At 44.3% G+C, this 22,670-nt stretch overlaps 1 protein-coding gene across 3 annotated transcripts in view; it reads left to right on the plus strand.

The window, feature by feature from the left end:
* Positions 1-22,670, plus strand: part of LOC147889914 (Spc97 / Spc98 family of spindle pole body (SBP) component) — a 144,533-nt gene that overhangs the window by 54,107 nt on the left and 67,756 nt on the right. For 2 of the 3 annotated variants that reach the window (XM_087390731.1, XM_087390733.1), the window contains 3 exons: positions 3,126-3,267; positions 3,362-3,581; positions 21,294-21,457. In XM_087390731.1, coding sequence (XP_087246857.1) covers positions 3,126-3,267; positions 3,362-3,581; positions 21,294-21,457 — 526 coding nt within the window. The remainder of the gene's footprint in view (positions 1-3,125; positions 3,268-3,361; positions 3,582-21,293; positions 21,458-22,670) is intronic. The other variant, XM_087390732.1, reaches the window with a different exon arrangement.

The following is a 22,670-nucleotide window of genomic DNA, read 5'->3' on the forward strand; positions in this document are numbered from 1 at the left end:
AAAAAACTGCTCTTTTTGGTACACAAAGAGCGCAACCATGAGGAGGCAATTAGACACGAGCAGATGGCTCAAGTCGAGAAGCATCACAGACTCCTCCGAGAAGCCATGCTACTCTAGCATCAACAGATGTTGACCACCATGCAGGCTAGCGTGAGTGCAACTATTCCCGTAGCCACACCAGCCTCGACATCAGCCAAGGTCACTTCAATTTGGTGGCAGGTGCTCACTTTCGCACTCCCTCATCTCACCAGTGAGGCGGTTATGTGGGGACAGCATTAGGTGAGTGGCCATATTGACCCCACCGCGTATGTCACTAATTTTGTTTGGGATACGTTTTGTCGTATCTTAATGCTCATTTTTTGTCGCCTCAGTATATGCTTAACTTGGAAGATGAGTTTGATCGTCTCTCCTAGAACGGCTTGCCTATGTTGTCCTATAGCAACATGGTCATCATGTTGGCACAGTATTTAGACGTGCCTGAAAACAATAAGCTGAAGCAATTCATTAGGGGATTGGACTCCAACATCCATTTTTCCATTCGGAATTTTGACTCACTCACCTATGAGCCTTCTCTTACCCTTGCTCAGAAGCAGGAGATGATGCTAAGTAGGGGAAAGACTAAGCAGGTCCAGCTAGGAGCCAAAGCCCCACAATAGTCCTCAAACCCAATGGGTAAAGACCCTCAACAGAAGGACAATGAGTATTCGTGTGGTCAGGAGTAGTCTAAGCCAAAGATGAAGGCCAAATCGGTATTACAAGATGTTACTTACAGCCTGACTAACATAAGTGGCATCACGCGGAGCATCGATGTTTCCATTGCCATCATATTGCAGGGCATGGGAAGAAAGATTGCCCAATGTGGGTGGCTGAAAAGGATGCAACAGCACTGGCTTCGACCCTCGCCTCTGTCGTAGCTCTTCCAACCCGGGCCTGCATTAGTTACAAATGCAATACTGCTTGCTTTGAAGGCTGTTCCACCTGTGGTCTTTGAAGGTAAGAAGGAGGGCAACCTCGATTGAGCAGAAGAAGGCTCCCATTAGAGCTTATGACACAACTAAAGGACAACGCTTTGTTGTCCTATTCGACACGGGGAGTTTAGAAGATGCTATCTCCCCTCTCCTAGCCAAGAAGATGGGGTGCATCCTTGTATCTCATGAGCTTGCTTTGGACGTGTTTCACTCGTGGGCTACGCACACAGATCACTCATAAGGCCACTCAATTTTCTTTCTCACTTTAGAAGGCCTCACTCTAGTGGGATTTGATCCTCATGCCTTTGCTGGGATGTGACATGATATTGGGGATCAAGTGGTTCTGAGAGTACCCACTTGTGCCCGATTGGCAGGATGATTTCTTCACTACCTGAGCCGGTCATTATCCGCGGGGATAGGAGTATTCCAGGCATCCCTTTGATTTCTCACGTTCAAGTAGGTCGTGCTGTCCATAAGGGTGCAGTCCGCTTGTTTATGTCCCTGTCAGTAGTGGTTCAGGTGTGAGCGAGGCCTTGCTTCCTCTATGGGTTGGGACGTTACAGAGACGAGAGACAATAAGGTCACATCAAATGGATGGGGGCTTCTTCAAGGACAGGTATCGCACTTCAGATCGTAGGTCTGAGATGAGATACCAATGGGGACACCTTGGTTTTTGATGATGGTGCCCTTCAGGGGCAGGTTATCTATACATGCTTTGATCCGGGCAGGATTGTGGGGCACTTGGAGCAGTGTCTTTTGGCTTTTGTTTGGTATTTAGACCTGTCTGGTTTGAATTTATGGATATCTCCATAAATTACTTGCATTGTGATCCTAGGGAGTGGGTTCATGAAGGAAACCATGAGAATTCTTCCACTACGCTGTTAGCAATGCCAGCAGGTTTCAGCTCATAGGGGGTGGAAGCCTTCTAGAGCCACCTATTGGAAGAAGCTCTAGATATCTCGAGATTTGTAGAAATGTTTTTGAAGAAGGCTCTGGAAGTCTCTTAAGAATAGGACAATGACTCTTTTCTTTTGGCTTTCTATTCATGGAGGGATAATAGTTGATCAATGGAGGTCCAAGGTTACTCCCTCTACATGCTTGCTTTGTCTTTATAATAATGAGTCCATTCAGCATTGCCTATGGGATTGCAGATAGGCAGTGTTGTTTGGAACGGGATTGTGGGACTTTTGAATAGATTTGCTCTTTGTCCTTTCTTCATCACCTAGGGCGTAGTGGCTTGGCTCTCTCTATATAGAATTCAGGTGTTCTATGAGATGCATAGCTCCTCTTAGGCATTTTTGGTCTGATGCCATTAGTTTAGGCTATGCTCTTTGGTTGCTGCTTCCTTCTCTCCCTACAAACTTGCACATGTGTTGATGGACAGACACATGTTGGGAGATCATAGTGAGCATTTCAGCATGGTCCAGATGCACAAAGGCATTTGATCGTTCCCAGGTTCACCGGTCTCACAACATGGCTAGTATTTGTATAGACATTGTACACACATTGATAGTCATGTGGTTGAGTATGCAGGGGTCTTTTTGCCAGCAGGACTTTTTTCCTTGCGGAGTGGAGAGGTTGTTCCTCATTCTCAGAGGTCGCTGTAGGTTTGAGGTGGCGCTTTCAGCCTCAGCCTTGGATCTTTAGCAAACCTTTTGATTAGTAAAGCTTGACCCTCAGGTTTTTCTCATGCTATGCATGGTGTACTCTTGCCTTGAGCACTTGCTCTTGGGGCTTTGTTTATACATAATAGAAGTTTCTTTCATGGAAAAAAAACAGGCCCCTCCTAGATGATAACAGATTACAAGGACCACATGCAGCCTGAATGTCCCTTGCTAGGGTGAGTGCAGACTATAGACAGTCATCAATGCTTTGAACTGTTGTCCTGAGTAAATGATATTTGACAGGTAGGGGATCTTCAGAATGTTTGGAAGCTTTGAGCCACATGGATGCCACTAAGCTGGGTGATGTAGAGATATCTTTCTCTACATTCAATTTCTTTTGGTGTAGTCTTGAGGTGACTTGTAATGGTAATCAATTTCTTTTTGTTTGAGTTATTGTGAGAAGTAAAAATTTGGAATTCACTTAATTAATGGAGATATAAGGGTTGTGTCTGTTCTCTTTTATGTACGGTAGCTGCCCCTTGAACATAAATAGATATCACTGCATAAGCTACTTCGTGGTAAGGCTGCTCCGTGAAATGTTTGGCTTACCTGAGCATCTTGCTGCCTTGCGACGATATTTTTTCATGGAAAGAGGAGACTGGGCGGACAGCTTTACAGCAGCTCTGTACCAGCATGTAAGGCATCCAGAGTTTTCTATTCTTGAGTGCATTTTTAGGTGAATTTTGTGGTTGGATTAGGCATCTTTAAATATTTATTTGTACTTGCCAGGTCTGGTATCCCTCTGGAGCTCAACAAAGGCAACTAGAAGTTCAAGCAATGCTAGAAGACGCATTACAGAATTCCTCCTGTAAAGAGGATGAGTATGCAGAGAGACTAGTTGTGTGTATCGAAGCAGGCAGACAGCTGGATTCTCCTGGAACTGAAAGTTCTCTTCCAGATAGAGATGACTTTGGTCAAACCTATGTAAATAAAAATTGTAAGTGCCTTGGTAATTTTCTTAGTATTTCATTGAAGATTCTGAGTGCTGGTTGATAACATAGTAATTACAATGTTCTATCTATCCTTTACATTCCTTTAAATAACAATAAAAGTAGCCATTACCTGTCCAGATATTATTTGCAATGTTGTGTTTGAAGAGGTAAATCTTTGAGGGAGAGGTATAGCGTGTTCGTCGATGAAGAAGCGATGTTGGTGAAGATGGGCGGTCATCAAACTCAAGCAGAAAACAGGCTGAGGATGAGAAAACGGGTTGTCAAAGATGTTGTCAAGCAGGAGCAGAAGCCACTAGAAGAAAAACGATGACTAGCTGTGGATGGGGCGGTCAGAGAAAACGGGCTTCTTTTAGCAAGAATGATGACCTCCAGCTGAAAAATGGTGGGTAGGATCAAAGAATGAGGCCAGAGAGGATGATGGGCAGACAAGTAGCTGCAACAAGAGGAAAAAATAAGTTATTTTTGAAAGAGGCTTCCACATGGCGATCTCCTACCTGGTCACCTTGGATCCCCGTCACCTGAACCCAAAGTTTCCCTTCAAGCAAAATCTCAGTCTCTATGAGAGCTAAAAAGTATCTTTTTAATAGAGCACGGGTCGATCACCAACAGACTCGGTGGCTAACAAAACCCATAAGCTATCAACGGAACTGATAGAGGAGCGTGAACAGCTTCAGATTGCAACTGCCCTTCTGTTAGTGCATACCCACATACCAATACGATACAAGCTTAAGGTAGTCTTCACTATCTTCAGGAAAGGAAGATTGAGCATAGATTGCTCCACTGAAAGATGCCTCCATCGGTGAGGATGTCTCGCAGTGTAGATCTCATCGTGTCAGCCATTCTCTCTTCTTCGACTACGCCCCCAGCAGGTACCAGCGGTTTGTAGGGGAGAGAGAACCAGCCCGACCAAGGTCCACATCAGCTCGAGAACACCGTTGCAGTTGTTCAAACCCACCCGGCCGGTTTGGTTTTTAGTATTCTTCTTTTGTCTGCAACCCTTATATGCTATCCCCCTTGCCTTTAAATGGATTTGAGAATGCATCCCTTCTTAAAAACCCTGCATATAATCTGATTCAATGGTTGGTATCTTTTTAATGTTGTTGAACTTCTCTCATATTGTGTCACATTCTTCATCATGCCATCCATTCGACAATCCCACAATTCTCAAAATCATATCATTATTTGATGCTGCTTAATGCTTTAAAATCTCCTCATGAAGATTGACTTTGCTCCCCCTTCTATCATTATTGTTTCATTGAGTTTGTCTCATTGTGGTGGTTTCATTAATAGTAGAGATAAGTTGTGAACTAGGAGGTGATTATTCAAGCCTTTGGGCAATGGTGATATACATAGCATAGTTTTCTTTTTATTGAGAAATAGGCTGGCTTTCCTTAAAGTGTTGAACACTTTCCTTAAGTGCTATCGATGCTCAATGGTCATATACATAGCAGAGTTTTCTTTCTATTGAGAAATAGGTTGGCTTTCCTTAAAGTGTTGAACACTTTCCTTAAGTGTTATCGATGCTCAGCAATACTTTTGCTGTTGTAACATGCAACGGTAATCTGATCGTGTAATTCACAGCAAGACCTTCTTTAAACCTTTGGCGAGGACTTAGCGTTGTTTACCATAGAGAGAGAAAGGAGATGAGGGTAGAGAGAGAGTAGAGTCGACAACCAATCGGGTCCCTGTACCCACTGAGGGCCCCCTCCCCCAATCAGGGAAGAATTTGCTTTATACTTGGAGAATTGAGAAATACAAAGAACACTCTTCGAGAGAGCACGGAATGCGCTTTTGAAGAGCTCACTATGCACACGTATAGCAGATTCAAAGACCTGAGAGGCAACACTGACCAATACCGAGACCTTGATGCTGTCCACACTGACGACGTAGGACGCTTCTGCAAGGCAAGGAAGAGGCTTGTGCTGTCCACCGGAATGCAGGGTTACTACGTGAGTTAGAGAGTGAAAACTAGGAGTGATAGATCCTATGAGCGAACTGAGAGATGACTGAAATATAGAGCTGAGAGTGAGCTGTGTAAACTGTAAAAGAGAGCTGAGAAAGCTGAGGAAACAGTGTCCAAACCTCTCTCCATTTGCTGGTCCAAACCTCCGACTGTTGTGCTGCGTGGTCACCTTCAGAACAGGCTGAACTGATGGCCAAGGGACTGAGGCTAGAGCAGGGCCAGATCTGAGGATCTCAGGGGTTACACAGGAGGCTGAAATGGAGCTGTAGGAGAGCTGAAGGCAGGAGCAAACTGAATGAGGAAAAAGGGCAGCCAAGGGGCCCTTTTATAGGGCTGGAACTGAGCCAACCCAGTCTGTAAACAGCTGACTGGGTCGGTCTGTTTTACAGACTGGTTGGCCTACAACCAGCCTATAAAAGCCCTCCCTGGCTCATTTGCAAGAGGAGTTTTTGGGCAGCCTGCTTCCCTGCTTACCTGTCTAGCCTTTGGGGGCCCTAAAGGGCTCCTAACCTAGGCTAAGACCTAACCTATAAGATGGAAACACTTAACCTACTGTTCTCCAGTGGGTACTTGATACAAGAGAACCTGCTTACTCCTAAACTGTTACGTCGAATCACGGGCACAGGCACTTGCTTTATCCTCCCAGCCAACCTCGGTGGTAGCAAGCTTCTCCAAAAAAAAATAAAAAAATCAGATTACGTGAAAGCTTCAGCTTCAGCTTGCTTATTCCCAACGAGCCCCAAAATTCCCTAGATGGATCTAGTATGCCACATGTCTTCATTTTAGGGTCCTTCCTTAATGCATCATTTACCCCTCTCTTGGGATATCATTGAAACCATTTGCCGCTAGGCATATTTCATGCATTTAGGTCCCTTTAGCCTTAGATCCACCTAGTCTAGTGCCATATCACCCTCACCAAGGACCTTGACCTTTATTCCTTTTTGATCATTTACATGAAGCCCAAACAAATATAATACAAACATTGATCCTTTAAAGGAAAATGTCGACTGACCCTTCCGAGGTCATGTTACCTCGACTTGAGCGTAACAGTACTAGTGAACAAGAACTGAATTATTGACTTGACCCAAGGCTGAGAGACTGACCTACGTAGCTTGTGCCTGACTGTCCCTGGACAAGGGCTCACAAAGGGGTCACAGCATACGACAAAATCTCCTATCTGGGAACGCACTTGTCGATGTAGCCAGTGTGTCACCTTGCACCCAAGTGCAGGGGTGCATGTGACATTACCTCCTTAACTTGGCGGTAGGTTCATTGCTTCCAAGTAGTCCGCCAATATCTGGGGAAACTCCTGGAAAAAATCTTCGTCCAACCACATTGCTTCATGGGTATCTCGATCACGGAACTTGGTGTAAAACTTACAGATCCTTCGTCCTGACACATGCTTGAATTTATGAAGAAGGATCTGTTCAGGCTGCAACATCAAGAACTTTAGGTTGTTGCTCGTCGAAAATCTCTGAAAGAGGAGGTCTAAAATATGACTCCAACCAAGCTACATGGAACACGTTGTGCATAGTCCAACTGTCTAGTAGGCGTAACTTCATTGAGACATCGTTGATCTTTTGAATAATAGGGAATGGTTCGAAGCTCCTGAAGGACAGCTTAGGGTATCGTTTGCCCACCTGCTTCAATCTTTGCTTGATAATGCATAAATACATCCATTGACCCTCTTTATACTGGACATCTTGTTTGGATTTGTTAGCCTGGCATCTATACGATGCTTGAGCTTTGGCGATGCGGCTTTTCACGGACTTCGTAATCTATGCCATTGATTCGGTGGTTTTGTTGGCTTCAAGAGATGGAGACACCACCCGGGTGAGGAGTGAGGTAAATCGCCATCCAAACGCCGCTTCATAAGGTGTGCGACCAATACTCGAAGAATAGGTATCGTTCATAATGGCCTACACAAGCGGAAGAAACTGCTCCCACTTTCCCTAAGCATCATGACAATATGATTTCAAAATATCAAATGCCATACCATTATACTTTTTCGTCTCGTTGTTTGATTGCGGATGGAAAGCGTTGGACATCTGCAACTTAGTACTACCAAAATTATCAAACAAGGCTCGTCAAAAGTTAAATGTAAACTTTGAGTCCCTGTTGGATGTGATGGTCTTTGGCAACCCTCCAATGGGATACCAATACTTGATAAACAAACGAGCTACATCTTCAGCGCTGGCCATTTGTTTGCAGGGAATAAGCATATAATATTTACTAAAGCGACAAACAATAGTAAGACATTGAGTACTACGCGTATCTGCTGATGCTGGAAGTGGCCCCACGAAATCCATACCTATGTCTTGAAAAGGACCGTCGGGGATTGGCAATGGCATAAGTAAGCCTGCCGCTTTTTTGTGGGAAGCCTTGACCTTTTGGCATATTTGACAATTTTGCACATAGCCGTATACGTCCTTCTGCATCTTTGGCCAATAGAAATAGCGCTCTAACTTGTCCAAAGTCTCGTTGATACCTCTGTGACCACCGGTGAGGGCATCATGGGCATCATAAAGAAGCAACTGCCGTTTGTCTTTAAGTACACATAATATTTTCTTATAGAAAAGCCAACTGTTCTCTAATGAGTAATGGCCTGGAGCAAGCATTGTGGCTAACTGGAAGTGCGTGTCAAACTTTGCTGACTCCACGTACTGTGCCTTCATGCTATCAAGATTCTTTCCTTTGATTTCGAGCATAGTGGCTTGCTCAATGGTCTGGATGGAACCTTTCTGACTGAGAGCGTCTGCAATGGGGTTGTTTTTGCTGGGAACGTACTCGATCATTCCCCCAAACTGCTAGAATATCTGGCTCCACCGCTACTGTCGATCGCTCCATTGCGTACTAGGCATTGTCTGAAGCCACTTAAGGGCTTGGTGATCTATCTTCACTGTGAAAGTCCGTCCGTATAGGAAAGGCTTCAAATGTTTTAATGCCTAGATGATACCAAGGAGCTCTCTATCATACACTAAATAGTTCTTTTCGGCATCGTTCAGCTTTCTGCTGTAGTGTGCCACATGCTTATCCTCTTGTTGTAAAACTGTCCCTATGGCGACATTGCTAGCGTCTGTGATTACCAGAAATGAATCATCCCAAGAGGCGATCTTCATAACTGGTGTTGTCGTGGCCAACCGTTGAACTTTTTGTCTGCGTGTCTTTACCCCCTTGAGTAAATCTGTAAGAGGGGCTGCGTATATTGAGAAACCCTCCATGTGCGAGCTGTATGCTTGACACAAACCCACAAAGGATCGGATCTCCTAGGCCGTCGTGGGGACATCCCAACTTGTGATAGCTTGGATCTTCTCAGGGTCCAATCGAATCCCTTGAGCACTAATGATGTAGCCTAAATATTGGATTTCCAGCAATCCGAATTCACTTTTCTTTGCGTTGAGATATAGCTGGTTATCACGTAATAACTGTAGGGCACATTGCACATCCTTAATATGGTGCTCGACTGTCGCGGAAAAGATAAGGATATCATCGAGAAAGATGAACAGGCACTTCCCAATGTACTCTGCGAATACCCGTGACATCATCTTGTTGAATGTTGGTGGTGCGTTCTTTAGACCAAAGGGCATGACGGCGAACTCATAATGAGCTCGCTCAGTTCGGAAAGCTGTCTTTGGGATGTCAGCTTCAAAAATCCGGACTTGATGGTAGCCACTCGAGGTCAATCTTTGAAAAAAATCTTGCACAATTGAGTCTTTCCAAGATGTACTTGATGCGAGGCATAGGAAACTTGTTGCTTACCGTAAGCTTCTTGAGTGCTTTGCAGTCAACACATAGTCATGCGGACTTATCCTTTTTTGCCACAAATAGAATGGGTGCAGCAAAAGGTGAAGAAGAAGGTCTAATAAACCTTGCGCGCAGTAATTTAGACAATTGCTGCTCTAACTCCCCCTCCATAGACTTTGAAAGTTGATAAAGGAACTTAGTTGGAGGTGTCGAGTCCGGAAGTAGATCGATGCAATAGTCTTCCGGTCGGTTGGGAGGGAGCTGGGGTGGCAGATCGTTCCGGAGCACGATGTCTTTGAACTCTTGGAGTAGATCCACCATTGCTTGCCCCATTGAAGGAGGGGCTTGAACTGTAGTGATTTGGCACTGGACATAGACAAGTGCACACATGGCACCCTTGCAGGTGCTGCGACTTGCTTGAATATGAGAGATTAACGGAATCACTGCGTATCACGGCGGGCTCAGGTAAACCTTCCACAATCGTGAAGGTGTCTTGCCGCCAATTAGGCGTCGAAACATGCTCACAGAACCACTGAATCCCGAGGATCATGTCGCATCCCATCAAAGGAGTCAATATAAAATCCCGCGTAAACGTGGCCTTCTGAACTGAAAAATTGAAATGGATGTCCTTATGTGTGATGTGTGTGCACAAGCTGGGCGTGAACCCGTCCACTGCACCAAAGTGCACCCCACTATCTTAGCAAGCTGAGGGGAGATGACATCTTCTGAACTCTCCATATTGAACAGGACAAAAAATTGATGCCCGTTAGCTGTGCCATACGCTCAAATGAGCGCCTTCTTTTGATTTGAGAAATCGCCCTCCTTCTTACCTTGAAAGACCATCGTGGGAACAACATTCAAAGCAGGGAAGAGGCATTCGTAGCTGAGGATGGAGGCGGGGCTGGAAGAGCCAATACATTGGCGATGGACGAAGTAGGTGCTTTCGCAGCCTTTTCGGCAAGCCACTTCGAACAATCCTTCTTGCCATGTCCAGTGATGTGGTGGCATTGAAAGCAGCGATGTTCTTGGTGGTACCGCTTCTGCTCGTCGGGCTGTAGATAGCCTCCCGTAATATCCGCTTTAGCCTTCTCATCTGGAGTCGTCTTTGGCTTGGACTCCTTTTGACCAGAAGCTTGGCCGTCTTTCTTTTGGAACTTGTGGTCCTTCTTTTGATCCTTACCTACTGTGTTGTTTGACTGTTAGGGGGCTTTGGAATCTTTTTGGACATGCTTGGGCTTTTCCCCATTGAGCATCATCTCCTGATTCTGTGCAAGAGTCAGCGGCCGCTCGTAATCCGGTGGGCCGAAGTTTCGAATGGTAAAACGTATGTTCGTGTCCAAACCTCGAATGAATTGCTTCATCTTGGCGCTCTCTGTCATGCCCAACTGTTGCGCCAGTGTGATGACCTTGTTACTGTATGTTAACACAGGCAAACCAATCGGTTGTCGACTCTACTCTCTCTCTATCCTCATCTCCTTTCTCTCTCTATGGTAAACAACGCTAAGTCCTTGCTAAAGGTTTAAAGAAGGTCTTGCTGTGAATTACACGATCAGATTACCGTTGCATGTAAGATGAGGGTACGCAAGGTGGACTTTATCTTGCTCATCTTGAATCCGCGCTAACGGAAAATGAGCTACAAACTGATGAATAAATTGCAAAATTGCTGAATGGCATTGGTAAGCCCAAATGGCATTAAAAGCGGTTTTATGCGCATCCTCTGCTCTAATTAGGATTTAATGGTAGCCACTCTTAAGATCTATCTTGCTGAAAATTATGGCTCCATGTATGCATCTAGCAAATCATCAATTCGAGCCATAGGATACTTGTCCTTAACAGTGATATTATTAAGTTCTCTATAATCTATCGAGAGATGAAAGGTTTTCTTTAGTATGACTGTTAAAGCAAAAGGTGAAAAATTGGGCTGAATCCGCATGAACTTGACGTATTCTTTGAGTTGTTTTGGTACCTTAGCTTCTTCAGTAAAGCTTAACCTATAGAGAGACCTATTTACAGGTTTTGCCCTCAAACATTCCGCTTTAAAGGTACTCTATTAGGTGACTCATTACTAAAACAATTAGAGAACCCTCCGTGACATGATCATCCAGCTTGGCCATTTTTCCATCGTGGGTAGTGTCAATGCTAGTTGGCGGATTACCTATCAAATCTACTGATGCTGTACACATAAATAAGCACTCTTTTGGAGTTTTACAAACTTCCATTGCAAAGACTCACGGTCCTTGAGGCAAATCTCTTTAACCTCTCAGGATGTATTGCATTTGTCCATCTTGAACTGATAAATGTGCTTCTTCCAATCGACGACTGAATTCTTCTTAGAATGTCATGTTTTTCCCAGGGCTATATCTGCGTGAGCAAGCATGGTCAATTCAAAGTCTAGCTTCTCCACATAGTCTTGAAGACAAAGTTCTCATTGGGTAACCCTTTGGTCAGATTTCGATAGGTTTGCCATTTGGTAACTGTATAAACGTAGTTAGATGGACTAGTTTGTACTTTCAGCCTCTTTATGAGCTTGGAGTTAATTACATTGTGTATTGACGCAAAGTCAAACAACACCATGACATCATGATTGGCTTAACCTTTCATTTTAATTAAATCTGTGTCATTAAAGGCTGTATACCGTGTCGTCGTGGGCTTAGATAGAATGTTATCAGGTGCACTATTCACTAACTTAGCAACAGATACCCAGAATAACACAAATACTGACTTCTGAGAAGATGTCACTAGTTGAGTCTACATCTAGTCGGCACTGAGACTTCCCTCCATTCGTACATCGCATTTTGAGACTACCATCTCAACCATCCGGCTCTCTTTGTTACATGGACAATCTTTCCATTGATGAGGCTGAAGGCATCCAAAGCATAAGCCTTCTCTCCTTGCTTTTTCTTTTTGTTCCAAGGTTTAGGAGAATTTTAACTAAGATTGGGCTGCCATTGGAGTTACTTTTCTCTTTGCTCTGACGGTGGCACTTGGTTTTGAAGGAGCTCTTGTTGGCTTTGCCTCCTTGGCTTGGCCCCTAGGATGTGGGGCACTAGACTTTCTAATCCATCTCTTCTTCGGGTATTCATGTTGAGCCCCTAGCTGCACAAACCCATTGGAATCATAAGTCCATAAATATAGTGCTTTACTTTGCACCTATTGAAGGAGGGGTTCAAGTAATTCATTATAAATTGCCTAAATTTGTCATTATAGTCGGCTACTGACAAACTGCTTTGCCGAAGATTTCTATGCGGATGCCAAGCTCGGGATTCTTCATCGAGAGGCAGAAATGTTTTCTAAATTCTTTCTTGAATCCTTCCCACGAGGTAGTGGATGCAACTTCATCCTTTCGGTGCTTGGAAGTTGGTCCACCACATATCCATTGCCTCATAAACGTATGGGTGGCCTCACGGATTTTTGTCATGTTCGCAAATGTGTGAATGCTTTGTCCCATTTGTGTACCAGCCATCAATAACATCCGAACTATGGTTTGTCATTCGGCTAGCTATAAATGGCATTATTCTTGGAAGGAGCTCATTCTCCTAGCTGAGTTTTGCCGCATCCTATCCCAAGGCTGGTTTCTATCGCTTCCCGCAGCCCACAAAGTGCCCTTTGCACATCCTTCTCTTCCAAGCTGTAGTCACTCCCATGGTCGACACAGCCTCCTAGACTATAGAGTATAGAGTCGTGAATCGTGGCTTTAGTATGCTCTACAATCTCAATCTAGTAATTAGTTTCAACTTTGAGCTTTCAGTTTCAATTGAATCTCTTTTTATTAATTTTGGTCTATGTGTGATGTATGCACATCAATAATCAACTATGGTTGATTGTTGATGGTGATTAGTCAGTGCATTCTATGGATATAGTCACTAGTTTATTGTCCATTTCCCCCTTCTCGCTCCCCCTCCCCCTTTGTCTTTTCCCTCCTTTTCTTGGGGGGGGGGAAAAAAAACCAAAGCTGACATACCTTGCGTATCTTAAAATTTTTCTAATACGATGCAATGTACCGGTATCGTGCCGTATGTAACGTACCTAATGTATGGCACCACCTTGATTCTCAAAACTTTTTCAGGATGTCATAAAGACTTGGGATATGTTCATAGACTTTTAGAGGAGCTGTTCCACCTTATTCCTGGGGCCAACGGAGACACCTTATTCTTGGGGTCAACGGAGACAAGCTTGAGATTTCAAAGTGGAGGTCCATTATCTTGCTTGGTATCTACTTATGATCCTAGCTAAGGCCATCAACTTGAGACTTGCGTCCTTTCTTAGACATTATTCAACCCACCGAGACAGGCTTTGTGTGGGATCATAGCATTTTATATAACATCTTTACTTTGTGGGAGGCCACAACATTGACACAGTTCCACCAAGAGGATTTATTGATCTTGCTTCTTGATTTTGAGAAGGTGCATGACATGCTTGAATGGAAGTTTCTTGAGGGGACTTTTGCCATATTGGGCTTCCCAAGACGGTGGATAGTAGGGGTAGCACTCTACTCCTTGGCACACAGCCAAGTTTTTTTTTTTTCCATGAAAAAGACTTCTATTAAGTAAGAACAAAAACCCGGGAGAGCAAGCTCAAAGCGGAATACATCATGAAATCATGAGTATAAATAAAAAACCCCTCAGAGTGAGGTGGAAAGAAGCCAAGGCTGAGGCTGAAAGTGCCATCTCAACCCTTTTGTAGATTCAGAGAAGAAAGGAGAATCCTTCCATTCCCTGAAGAAAGAAGCCCTCCTAGCTGAGGCTGCACGGGAGTCCCCCTGCATACCCGTCCATACGGCCATCAGAGTGTGTACGATGTCTGTCCAGATACTAGCCAATGTGTGCGAGGGATGAACCTGAGTACCCTCCATAGCCTCTGTGCATCTGGCTCTCCAGATATGCCATGCTGCTATGCTCGCTAGAATCTCCCAAGAAGTATCCACAGAGGCATGTACAGCTGTAAAAGGACGGTGTGGTACCACATCCAACGAACAGAACTCAACCCGATGACGTCGAACTGAGATTGCCCGAGAGGAGTCAACTCCCTCATAGAAAACCTGAGGTCCTGTAAGAGAAAGCCAAGCCACCGAGGCCCAAGTCATAAAAAGTGGGGAATGGGCAAATTGACTGAAGATCCTGGCTATCCCCATCCAAATCAATCTCGCCTGTCTGCAATCCCATAAGCAATGCTGAATAGACTCCGAAGCAGAAAGGCAACGAGGGCAAGTAGGGTCGGCTCCAAATCTGGACCTCCAAAGGTTCACTGCAATCCCTCCATGGATAGAAAGCCAAAAGAAGATAGTGATCTTTCTATTCCTGTGGGATTTCGAGAGCCTCCTCCAGAAGTACCTCTGCTGATCCGCAGTAATACCAAAAGTCTCCCAATGAGGAACTCTAGAGGGTCTCCAACCTCTACTACTGAGCTGAAATCTTCTGGCATTACTGACCGTGTAACACAACCAAGTTTTAGTGAGGGGAGCACGAGGGGATAAATTTCATATAGCCAGATCAGTGCGATAGGGTGTCCCTTGGCCCCTCTACTTTTCTATATATTATAGAGGCATGAGCAGTTTTTTGAGAGGGATGTCCCATGGCCCCTCTACTTTTCTATTTATTCAAAGGCTATGAGCACCTTTCTAAGAGACAAAGGCATGGGAGGGGTGGGCAACTTCAGGGCATTTGGGTCATCTATGGATGTGTTTTACCTCACTTTAGGAGCTCTTATCAACCGGCACTCGGCCCATGGGATTTGGGTCAGTGATACACCCCCACAGAGTGGAGACCCTATGGAGATTTTACTTGGGTTTCTAGTGTGATACATGGGATTGCATGTAGGGCTGGAAATCACGTTGGAGCAATAGTTGACACCATTAATTTTTAGCATTTGGAGGAAGCTGTTGCATTGGATCTTGGCCAAGCTATTCTTGGCAGGTAGAGTAGTGTTTGCCAATCAGTTTCACTTGTGACTATGTGGTACATAACCTCGTGTTGAGCCTTTTCTAGATCTTGTATTGGCCAAGTGAAACGACTCATCATGAACTTCATATGGTCAATAGGGGATTCATGCACAATCTAGAGGAGGGCCTTGTGGTGAGCTGTGGAAGGAGCTAATCCTTCACAATCTTCATGAGAACCGGAAAAAGTTGGCCCTTGGGATCCAAGTACCAGGTGGATTTTTTCTAGGATCAGGGCTACTCACTTGGGTAGGAGCTCAGCTCATAGGTGAGATTTGTAGCAGCTATTCTTAGGGCTTGGTGATGTAGTGTGAGGGACACTTTTTCAGAGGAGTCCCTCGTGTTTTGAAGAGGAGGCTGCAGGGCCGCCTTTTCAATGACCTTATTTGGCGACCCCATACACTATTGGGTAGAGACCGGATTCTCTCTTAGGGAGGTTTTGATTGTAGTGTGGCCAACACTGTGGGAGAATGGTTTTCTTTCATGGAGCTACCCCGACTTGCTTAGAGAGAGAGAGTTCAGGGACTTAGAGGGTGCTAGAAAGAAAGAAAGAAAGAAAGATAGTTTATTAAAGTCTTCGGAAGACCGATGGCTCCATGAGATTGTGAAAAAGCCTGATACAATAGGCTGAAAGGGTGGAGCTACTAAAACGAGCATCATCACCCATGATAAATACTAAGTACTACATAGTCACAACGTCATTAGTACTACATCATCCTCATCCTCATCATCATCATATCAAGTCAAATCCAATGCCAGGCTTGGTCCCTTACAGAAAATGGGAGCCCCAAAACAAAAGGGAAGGCCAATATGGACCCGGTGGCTGGTGGGGCTGTACCGGTATGAGGGCAGAGATAGAATGCTAGTGGTTATCTCTAAGTATGATCCATTGTGGTCTCCTGGCAATGACTCTGTGCCTGACAAGGGCCATGGTAACCCTTGTCAGTCGTGCTCCGGTCTTGAACAAGGATGGATGTCCCCAAGCATGATCTGTGCAGCCGACCTCTATTGATGTGCCTTGCCATTGGCTATGGATTTGTACCTTGTTGACTGCCCGCGATATGGTGGTCAGTGTGGTCTGACTGGAAGCACTCTGTAATCATACTATGAGATGATTCTACTTGTGTCATGTCCCTTTTGCTGTGATCTCAGCAAGCGCTCTCTGTGCCTAACTGCCTCATGGAGGTGGCCAAGCATCTATGATCTAGTAAGTGAGGAAACGGGAGAGGAGTCTGAAGCTATCTTTGAAGAACAATGATAGTGGCCCTCCCCTTCCACACCTTCCCCCCTCAGTTCTATTGTTTGGAGCCCTCGTGGGACAGTTTCACCATGAAGCACCTTGCTGGTTGACTCAGTTCTGATCAGCCACCCTGGTTTCCAGTCTCGTGGAACAGTTCTGTCATAGAAACTTTGGCTGGTGCCACTTCTGGAAGGAATTTCCTACTTGATCGACCATGTTTGAAGTAGCTCTGCCTCTGTTTCAGACCTGGCCACCATCATTTCTAGCTCATTTCCTCGAGTAATGTATTTGTTTGGGTCCCATAAATCTTTGTTTGGGCCATCATAACCATCAATAAAAAGTCTTTTTATCACTTTCTTTTATGGTCATGTGCAAATGTTCTTTTGACGTCATACCATCCTGATTTCCAATACGAGGTTTCTGGTATTTAGATCTTAAATGCAAGAATTTGTTGATTATATACAAGCAGTGAAACCAAAGTTCTAAAATTTTAAGACCTCATAATATTCAGCAACATGCCTCTAGCAACATGCCTCTAACATCCAAAATTTCCGTATGATGAAAACTTTTAAAAACTTCTCAAATGTATAAGAAGACTCCTTAAAGACCCTCAAATTTTCATATGCGTGAGAATTTTCAGCCATGGGGTACTGTAAAGGCTGGTCGGCCATCATGCTGCACCCGACTAGGGAGGGGCTGGAGGCTATTTATAGGCCCCCCCTCAGCCCTCATTCATCTCTCTTTGTGGTGGTGGTTGAGGCAGTTGTCTTCAGCTCGGGAGAAGCCTGTTGTGCAGAGGTTTTTCCCCAGTTGTAGAGGGGCTTTTGCCAGAGATCACTTGCAGTTCTCTCCTGTTTCTCCCTCTCTCTCTCTCTCTCTCTCTCTCTCTCTTCAGCATATTTTGTGCAGAGAGTGGGATGGCTATTAATGTCAACAAAACTAAACTCATGATAGTCAAGACTATACAGCCAAGCAGCCCCCTCCAAATCTTATATAAAGGACAACCCATTGAGACAGTGCACTCATTCAAATACTTGGGTATTGAAATCCCCGCCAATAATAGATGGAACAGCTGTGTGCAACGGAGACTTGATGCAGGATGGGCAAAATACTTCCAATTTGAAAATGAGTGCAACAATAGCAATACGAGAAGGTGGCAAGTACGAAATATGATCTTTGGGGCATATGTGATACAGACAGTACTCTACGGAGTAGAGGTATGGGGTGGGAGTATATCTCCATCAACGTGGAATGAGATAGAGAAAATGCAAAAGTCTTTCATTAGGAGGCACCTGGGCATCAAGGCTACTACACCATACTCTTTGTTACTCCTAGAGACAGGATGTATACCCATAGAGCTACATGCTCTGAAGAGAGTACTCAGATACATCACAAAGGTCAAGTGCATGGATAATGAAAGGCTACCAAAGAGAGCATGGAGTGAAAGTCAGAAGCTTCAAAAGACAAACAAGGGCAAGATTTTGACATCCGAATGGGCACAGGACCTAAAAAAATGGTTCAAGAAGTGGGAAGTAGAAGAGTATTTAAACTACTCTTCAGAGGAGATTGATGAAGAGGCTTTTCATTATGACCTGCTGAATGCACTACACAGGAAATGGCAAACAGCAGAAAACAAAGATAAATTTGAGTACTATCGCACATATATCAACCCCGAATATTGGTCAATTTATACAGGAAGGGAGACAACAACGCAGAAGTACATATGTACACCTATAGCAGTGCATAAACGGAGGGCTTTAGCCTCACTTCGCACCCGATCACACCAGCTGCAAATAGAAACAGGGGGATGGAAAAAGATGCCAAGGGAGAGTAGAATATGCCAACTATGTGATCAAGGTATGGTTGAAATAGAAGAACACATGGTAATGATATGCCCTCACTATGCACACATTAGGAAAGAGTTCAATCACCTCCTTGAGGGGCATAACAAACTGGCTGATTTGCTGCATAAAGGGTCACCTTCAGCTTTAGGAACATTTGTGTATAAGCTCTTCAAGCATAGGAATCCACCTGAATCCTAGAAGGTGGTTTCTCTTTCCACCCTCCCATCTTCGGGAGGAGCTTTCATGTACTTGTGATATTGTATTGCTCAGGTCCCATAGGCCGGTTTTGGTCTTCAGAGGACGATAATATATTCTTCTTCTTCTTCTTCTTCTTCTCTCTCAGTGTGGTGTGTGTGAGGTTTGCTCTCTCTCCATTTCTGTTCATTTCCGCTGCACTTCTCACATGTATCAGCCGCGGTTGGCTAGAGACCTGAGGAGCCGATGGAATGTTGAGCCAGCATACAGAGAGGAGGTTTAGGGTGATGTTCAAAGGTGTCTTTAGGGAGGAGCATGTGCAAGGAGTGGACTGTTCGGGTGCCCAGCAAGGGGTGACTTTGAACTTTGAAGGGTGTTTTTAGATCAGAGAGGAGGTGTTCCCAAGGGACGGATAGCAAGGAGTGAAGGTACATTGGGCTGTCAGCCCCTTCATCCTCTTCTCCAGCCCTCTCCTTTCTTCAACCTCCCCTCCCCTTCTATCCCGTCCACCTTCTCTTTCAGTTCAACTCCGATATGGCCACTTTGTCCAAGATGGCCGAGAACAAGACAAAAATTTCAGTTTTCCCCACATTTCCAATTGACTGTCAGTTGGATGGACTCAAATACGGAGTCTGGCGGGTCATGATGGAGTCTGTGTTATAGTCGTATGATCTGGCAGATTTCATATTAGTGGGAGTTGCTAGACCCAATTCCCTTTGGCATCCTGGAGTAGTAGGAGGCGGAGTCCATGTCTCAGCTCTGGGACCATGTCAATGCAAGGGTAAGGTCGTTCAGTTTCCTTAACTATACTCCTCATGTGATTAATCATGTGAATCAAATGACCGTGGCCAAGAGTATATGGGAGCACTTGGTGTCCCTTTATAATCGAACCTCTCCAATGAAGAGGGTTTCCCTCGATGTCCACATGAGATTGTTGGATCCCAAGAAGTCTTCATCGATGTGGGAGCACATCAACAAGTTGCAGGAACTTCAGCAAGAGATCCTCCTTGCGGGGAAGCAGAGATATCATCCAAGGACATAGCCATAACTCTCTTGTCCCAATTATCCTCTTAGAATGGGGCCTTCTATTCGTTTTCGTCCTTGATAACAAGTGGAAGGATGAATGCGTTGACCTGAGAGGAACTGTTTCCGATAGTGCTTGAACAAGGGGAGCGATTTGTAGATCGTACCTATGACAGGCAGCCCAAGGCTTTGTCAGCTGAGCAAAAAGGACGGAAGCAATTGATAGCAAAAGAACCAGAAGCACTCAAGGCGTCTCGTACATGTAACTGTTGTGGCCAAAAAGGCCATTATTGGCGACAATGTCCACAAAGGAACGATGAGGGGACCAGTATCCAGTTAGACAATGTTACCGCTACGACGACGTATACTCCAGCCTTCTAGTAGCACGAGACAAGATGCGCTGCCAGCCGGCTTTCTGGACCCGGATGGAGGATTGCCAATCCGGTGCAGTAGGGAGTCTTTCACCGAGGCAGGTTTTCAAGCACAACCTCGAGCCACGAGGAGTTGTTCCCGCTGACTCAAGTGGTAGTATGTTACCAGTGTGTATTTTTTTTTGACGTTATGACCTGGCAGATCCAAAGGGAGTCTGGGAGTCTCCTAGTGTTCTGTTGCAGCTATTGTCTGATGAGCTGTTGGAGATCCGGATGGATCAGCAGATTGCCAGTGAGGAAATCGATACACAGTTGATTAAGCCTTGTGAGCTGTTATATGCCCATTGTCCTTGGAGCACTGAAGTTCATCAATCTGGCGAGAGTGTACCAGTTTGGACTTGAGAGGGGGCTGTCTAGCTCTAAGATACAGGTGGCCATGCGGGAAGCAAACCTTGCACCGGTGGCAATACGATTGGATTATTGGTCCGGTACCTTCTGTTGGAGTGATGTACCAGTACTAGCAGTTAGATTGTTGTACCAAATGACCTGTTGTACCAGTATCAAACCAAAGGAGTGTACCTAGCACCTGTGGCCTAGGAGCAACAATTCCAGGTTTCCAATGATCATGCTCAGGCGGTTCGCACCAAGAGGGGGCTTCTTCAACAATACATGTGGCAGTCTTCAACGATGGAGTATCACATGACGGATTCCTCTAGCTGTTGCAGCGGCATACCCACCTCCTTGGCACCTATGTTCCATCCAACAGCTGCTTAGTGAGAGAGGGCAATGCTTGTGGGTGTGCCCGCCCCCGTGAGGTTAGGCTAGTCCAGAGAGAGGCCCTTGTTGTGGGTGTGCCCGCCCCCCATGAGGGTAGAGTAGGAGAGAGAGGTCCTTCCGCAGTGGACGTTAATAGACTTTCTTTCTTTCTTTCTCATGTTCCTCTCTCTCTCTCTCTCTCTCTCTCTCTCTCTCAGTGTGGTGTGTGTGGGGTTTGCTCTTTCTCTCAACTAGTTACTATGTTTGACATTAGCGAAAGTTTGATAAGGGAAGAGCTTAGGGAAAAATTTTGTTTGTCCATATATCATGTTCTATGTGAAAAGGAATATTGAAAGTGTATAGTTGAAAGGCTGTTCCTGGCTTTGATGGTTTCTCTTTCGTGGTAAGAGAAACTTACTGTGAGTTTTATTGTTAGAGTAAAGAGGCAGTCTTTTAAGAGGCACATCTTTCTCGGAAAGGCATGCTCAATGACAGAGGTCCGATTTTTGTTGGAATGTTCTTGTTTTAATTGACTTTTCAATAAGCAAAATGTTGTGTAGTGCAGTCTTGAATTGTAATAAAGGGTTCATTACTCTATACATAGCTTTTCACTCCATTTGATATGATTGTTCCCTAGGTGTGACTGCATTCGACTTCATTACGCTTGGGTACAATGTGGGATGGCCCATCAATTTGATTCTGACTGTGGACTCCTTCAAGCTATACAATTCAATTTTCAACTTCCTAGTTCGTACAAAGTTGACAATCCACGCTCTAGGTGATGTGTGGCGTTATCTTAAGGTGCGATATCTATATTCTCCTATACAAATAACTGCCTTTTGTCATTGCAACAAGTGTAATGTTGGATGGCCTCTTGTAAGTTGTAATATATTTGCTGTAAGGTGGCCACTTGTAATAATATTTTTGCTCCCTTGAGCAGTACCTTTGGTTTTGCTGATTTGTAAGGTGGTTTTTATCAAGCATAAATAGAAGTTCCTTTTTTCTGTTAAAAAAAATAAATAATATTTTTGTGGAAATATGTGTTATCCATTTGGAAAAATGGTTGTTGATGAATAAGATCTATCACATTAAACCATTGAAAACCATTTTTAAAAGTTACAATGGCATCGAAATATTGACAATCATTGTAAAATTTGTTGAATGTTGTCAAAATCCTTCTTGATGCTATTCCAATGCAATTGTACACCTTTTGAAATAAAATAAGCAAAAACTTTGCTAAAACTGTGGATTTCCAAATGCCATTGGAGTCATCACTATATTGTTACTGAATTTTCAATGCAATGAGTGTTCCAACATGCCTCTTTTACAAGCTGATCTATGAATCCTGTGAGGGCAAGTTATTATTTATTTATACGTTTTTTGCAAAAAAGAGGGCACTTGATGTGGATCAACAAAGCGATTGAATGAGTGTGTTTATTAAAGACCATAGCAAATTGGAGCAAAAGTAATTCCTCTTCTTATTTCAAAGGTGAAGTTTGCGGTAAAATCTCTCTAGGTGCTATTCTTAAGTCTTTTTTCCCAATTCCATTTTCATGAACAAAGGGTGAAGGGTCTGAAATTCTTTGATAGTATTCGCAATCCATTCACCTCTGTTTCAAGGAAATTTTGAGCCACTAAGTACTCTTCTTACAACATGATGTCTTTTGAAAAATCCTTGATTTCACACCTTTTGGGGAACATGAAATTCTGTTACCTCAAGAACATTTGAGAGGATGACTCCTTTGGGGACGAAAAAAAGCTGAAGACATTTTAGACGTAAGCAAAATGTCAATCCATGCAGAGTTAGTTTGGGTGGCTATTTTGTTACTGTTTTCTAGTGATTGGAAGAAGCCTCTCCCCCCCCTCCCCTCCCCCCCCTCTCTCTCTCTCTCATCGCACTTCATTTTGTATATGGTGCTTAGACAAAAATCCATACGAAGGCTGGTCATGGATGCTGGCATTGGCAATACGGAGTTTGCAACCTGCTTCTCAGAATTTTAGCTCACTGCTTGAG

This window comes from Dipteris shenzhenensis, chromosome 19, assembly GCF_047967505.1.
Source record: "Dipteris shenzhenensis isolate YYH24624 ecotype China chromosome 19, Dip_SZ_1.0, whole genome shotgun sequence".
NCBI classification, from domain to species: Eukaryota; Viridiplantae; Streptophyta; class Polypodiopsida; order Gleicheniales; family Dipteridaceae; genus Dipteris; species Dipteris shenzhenensis.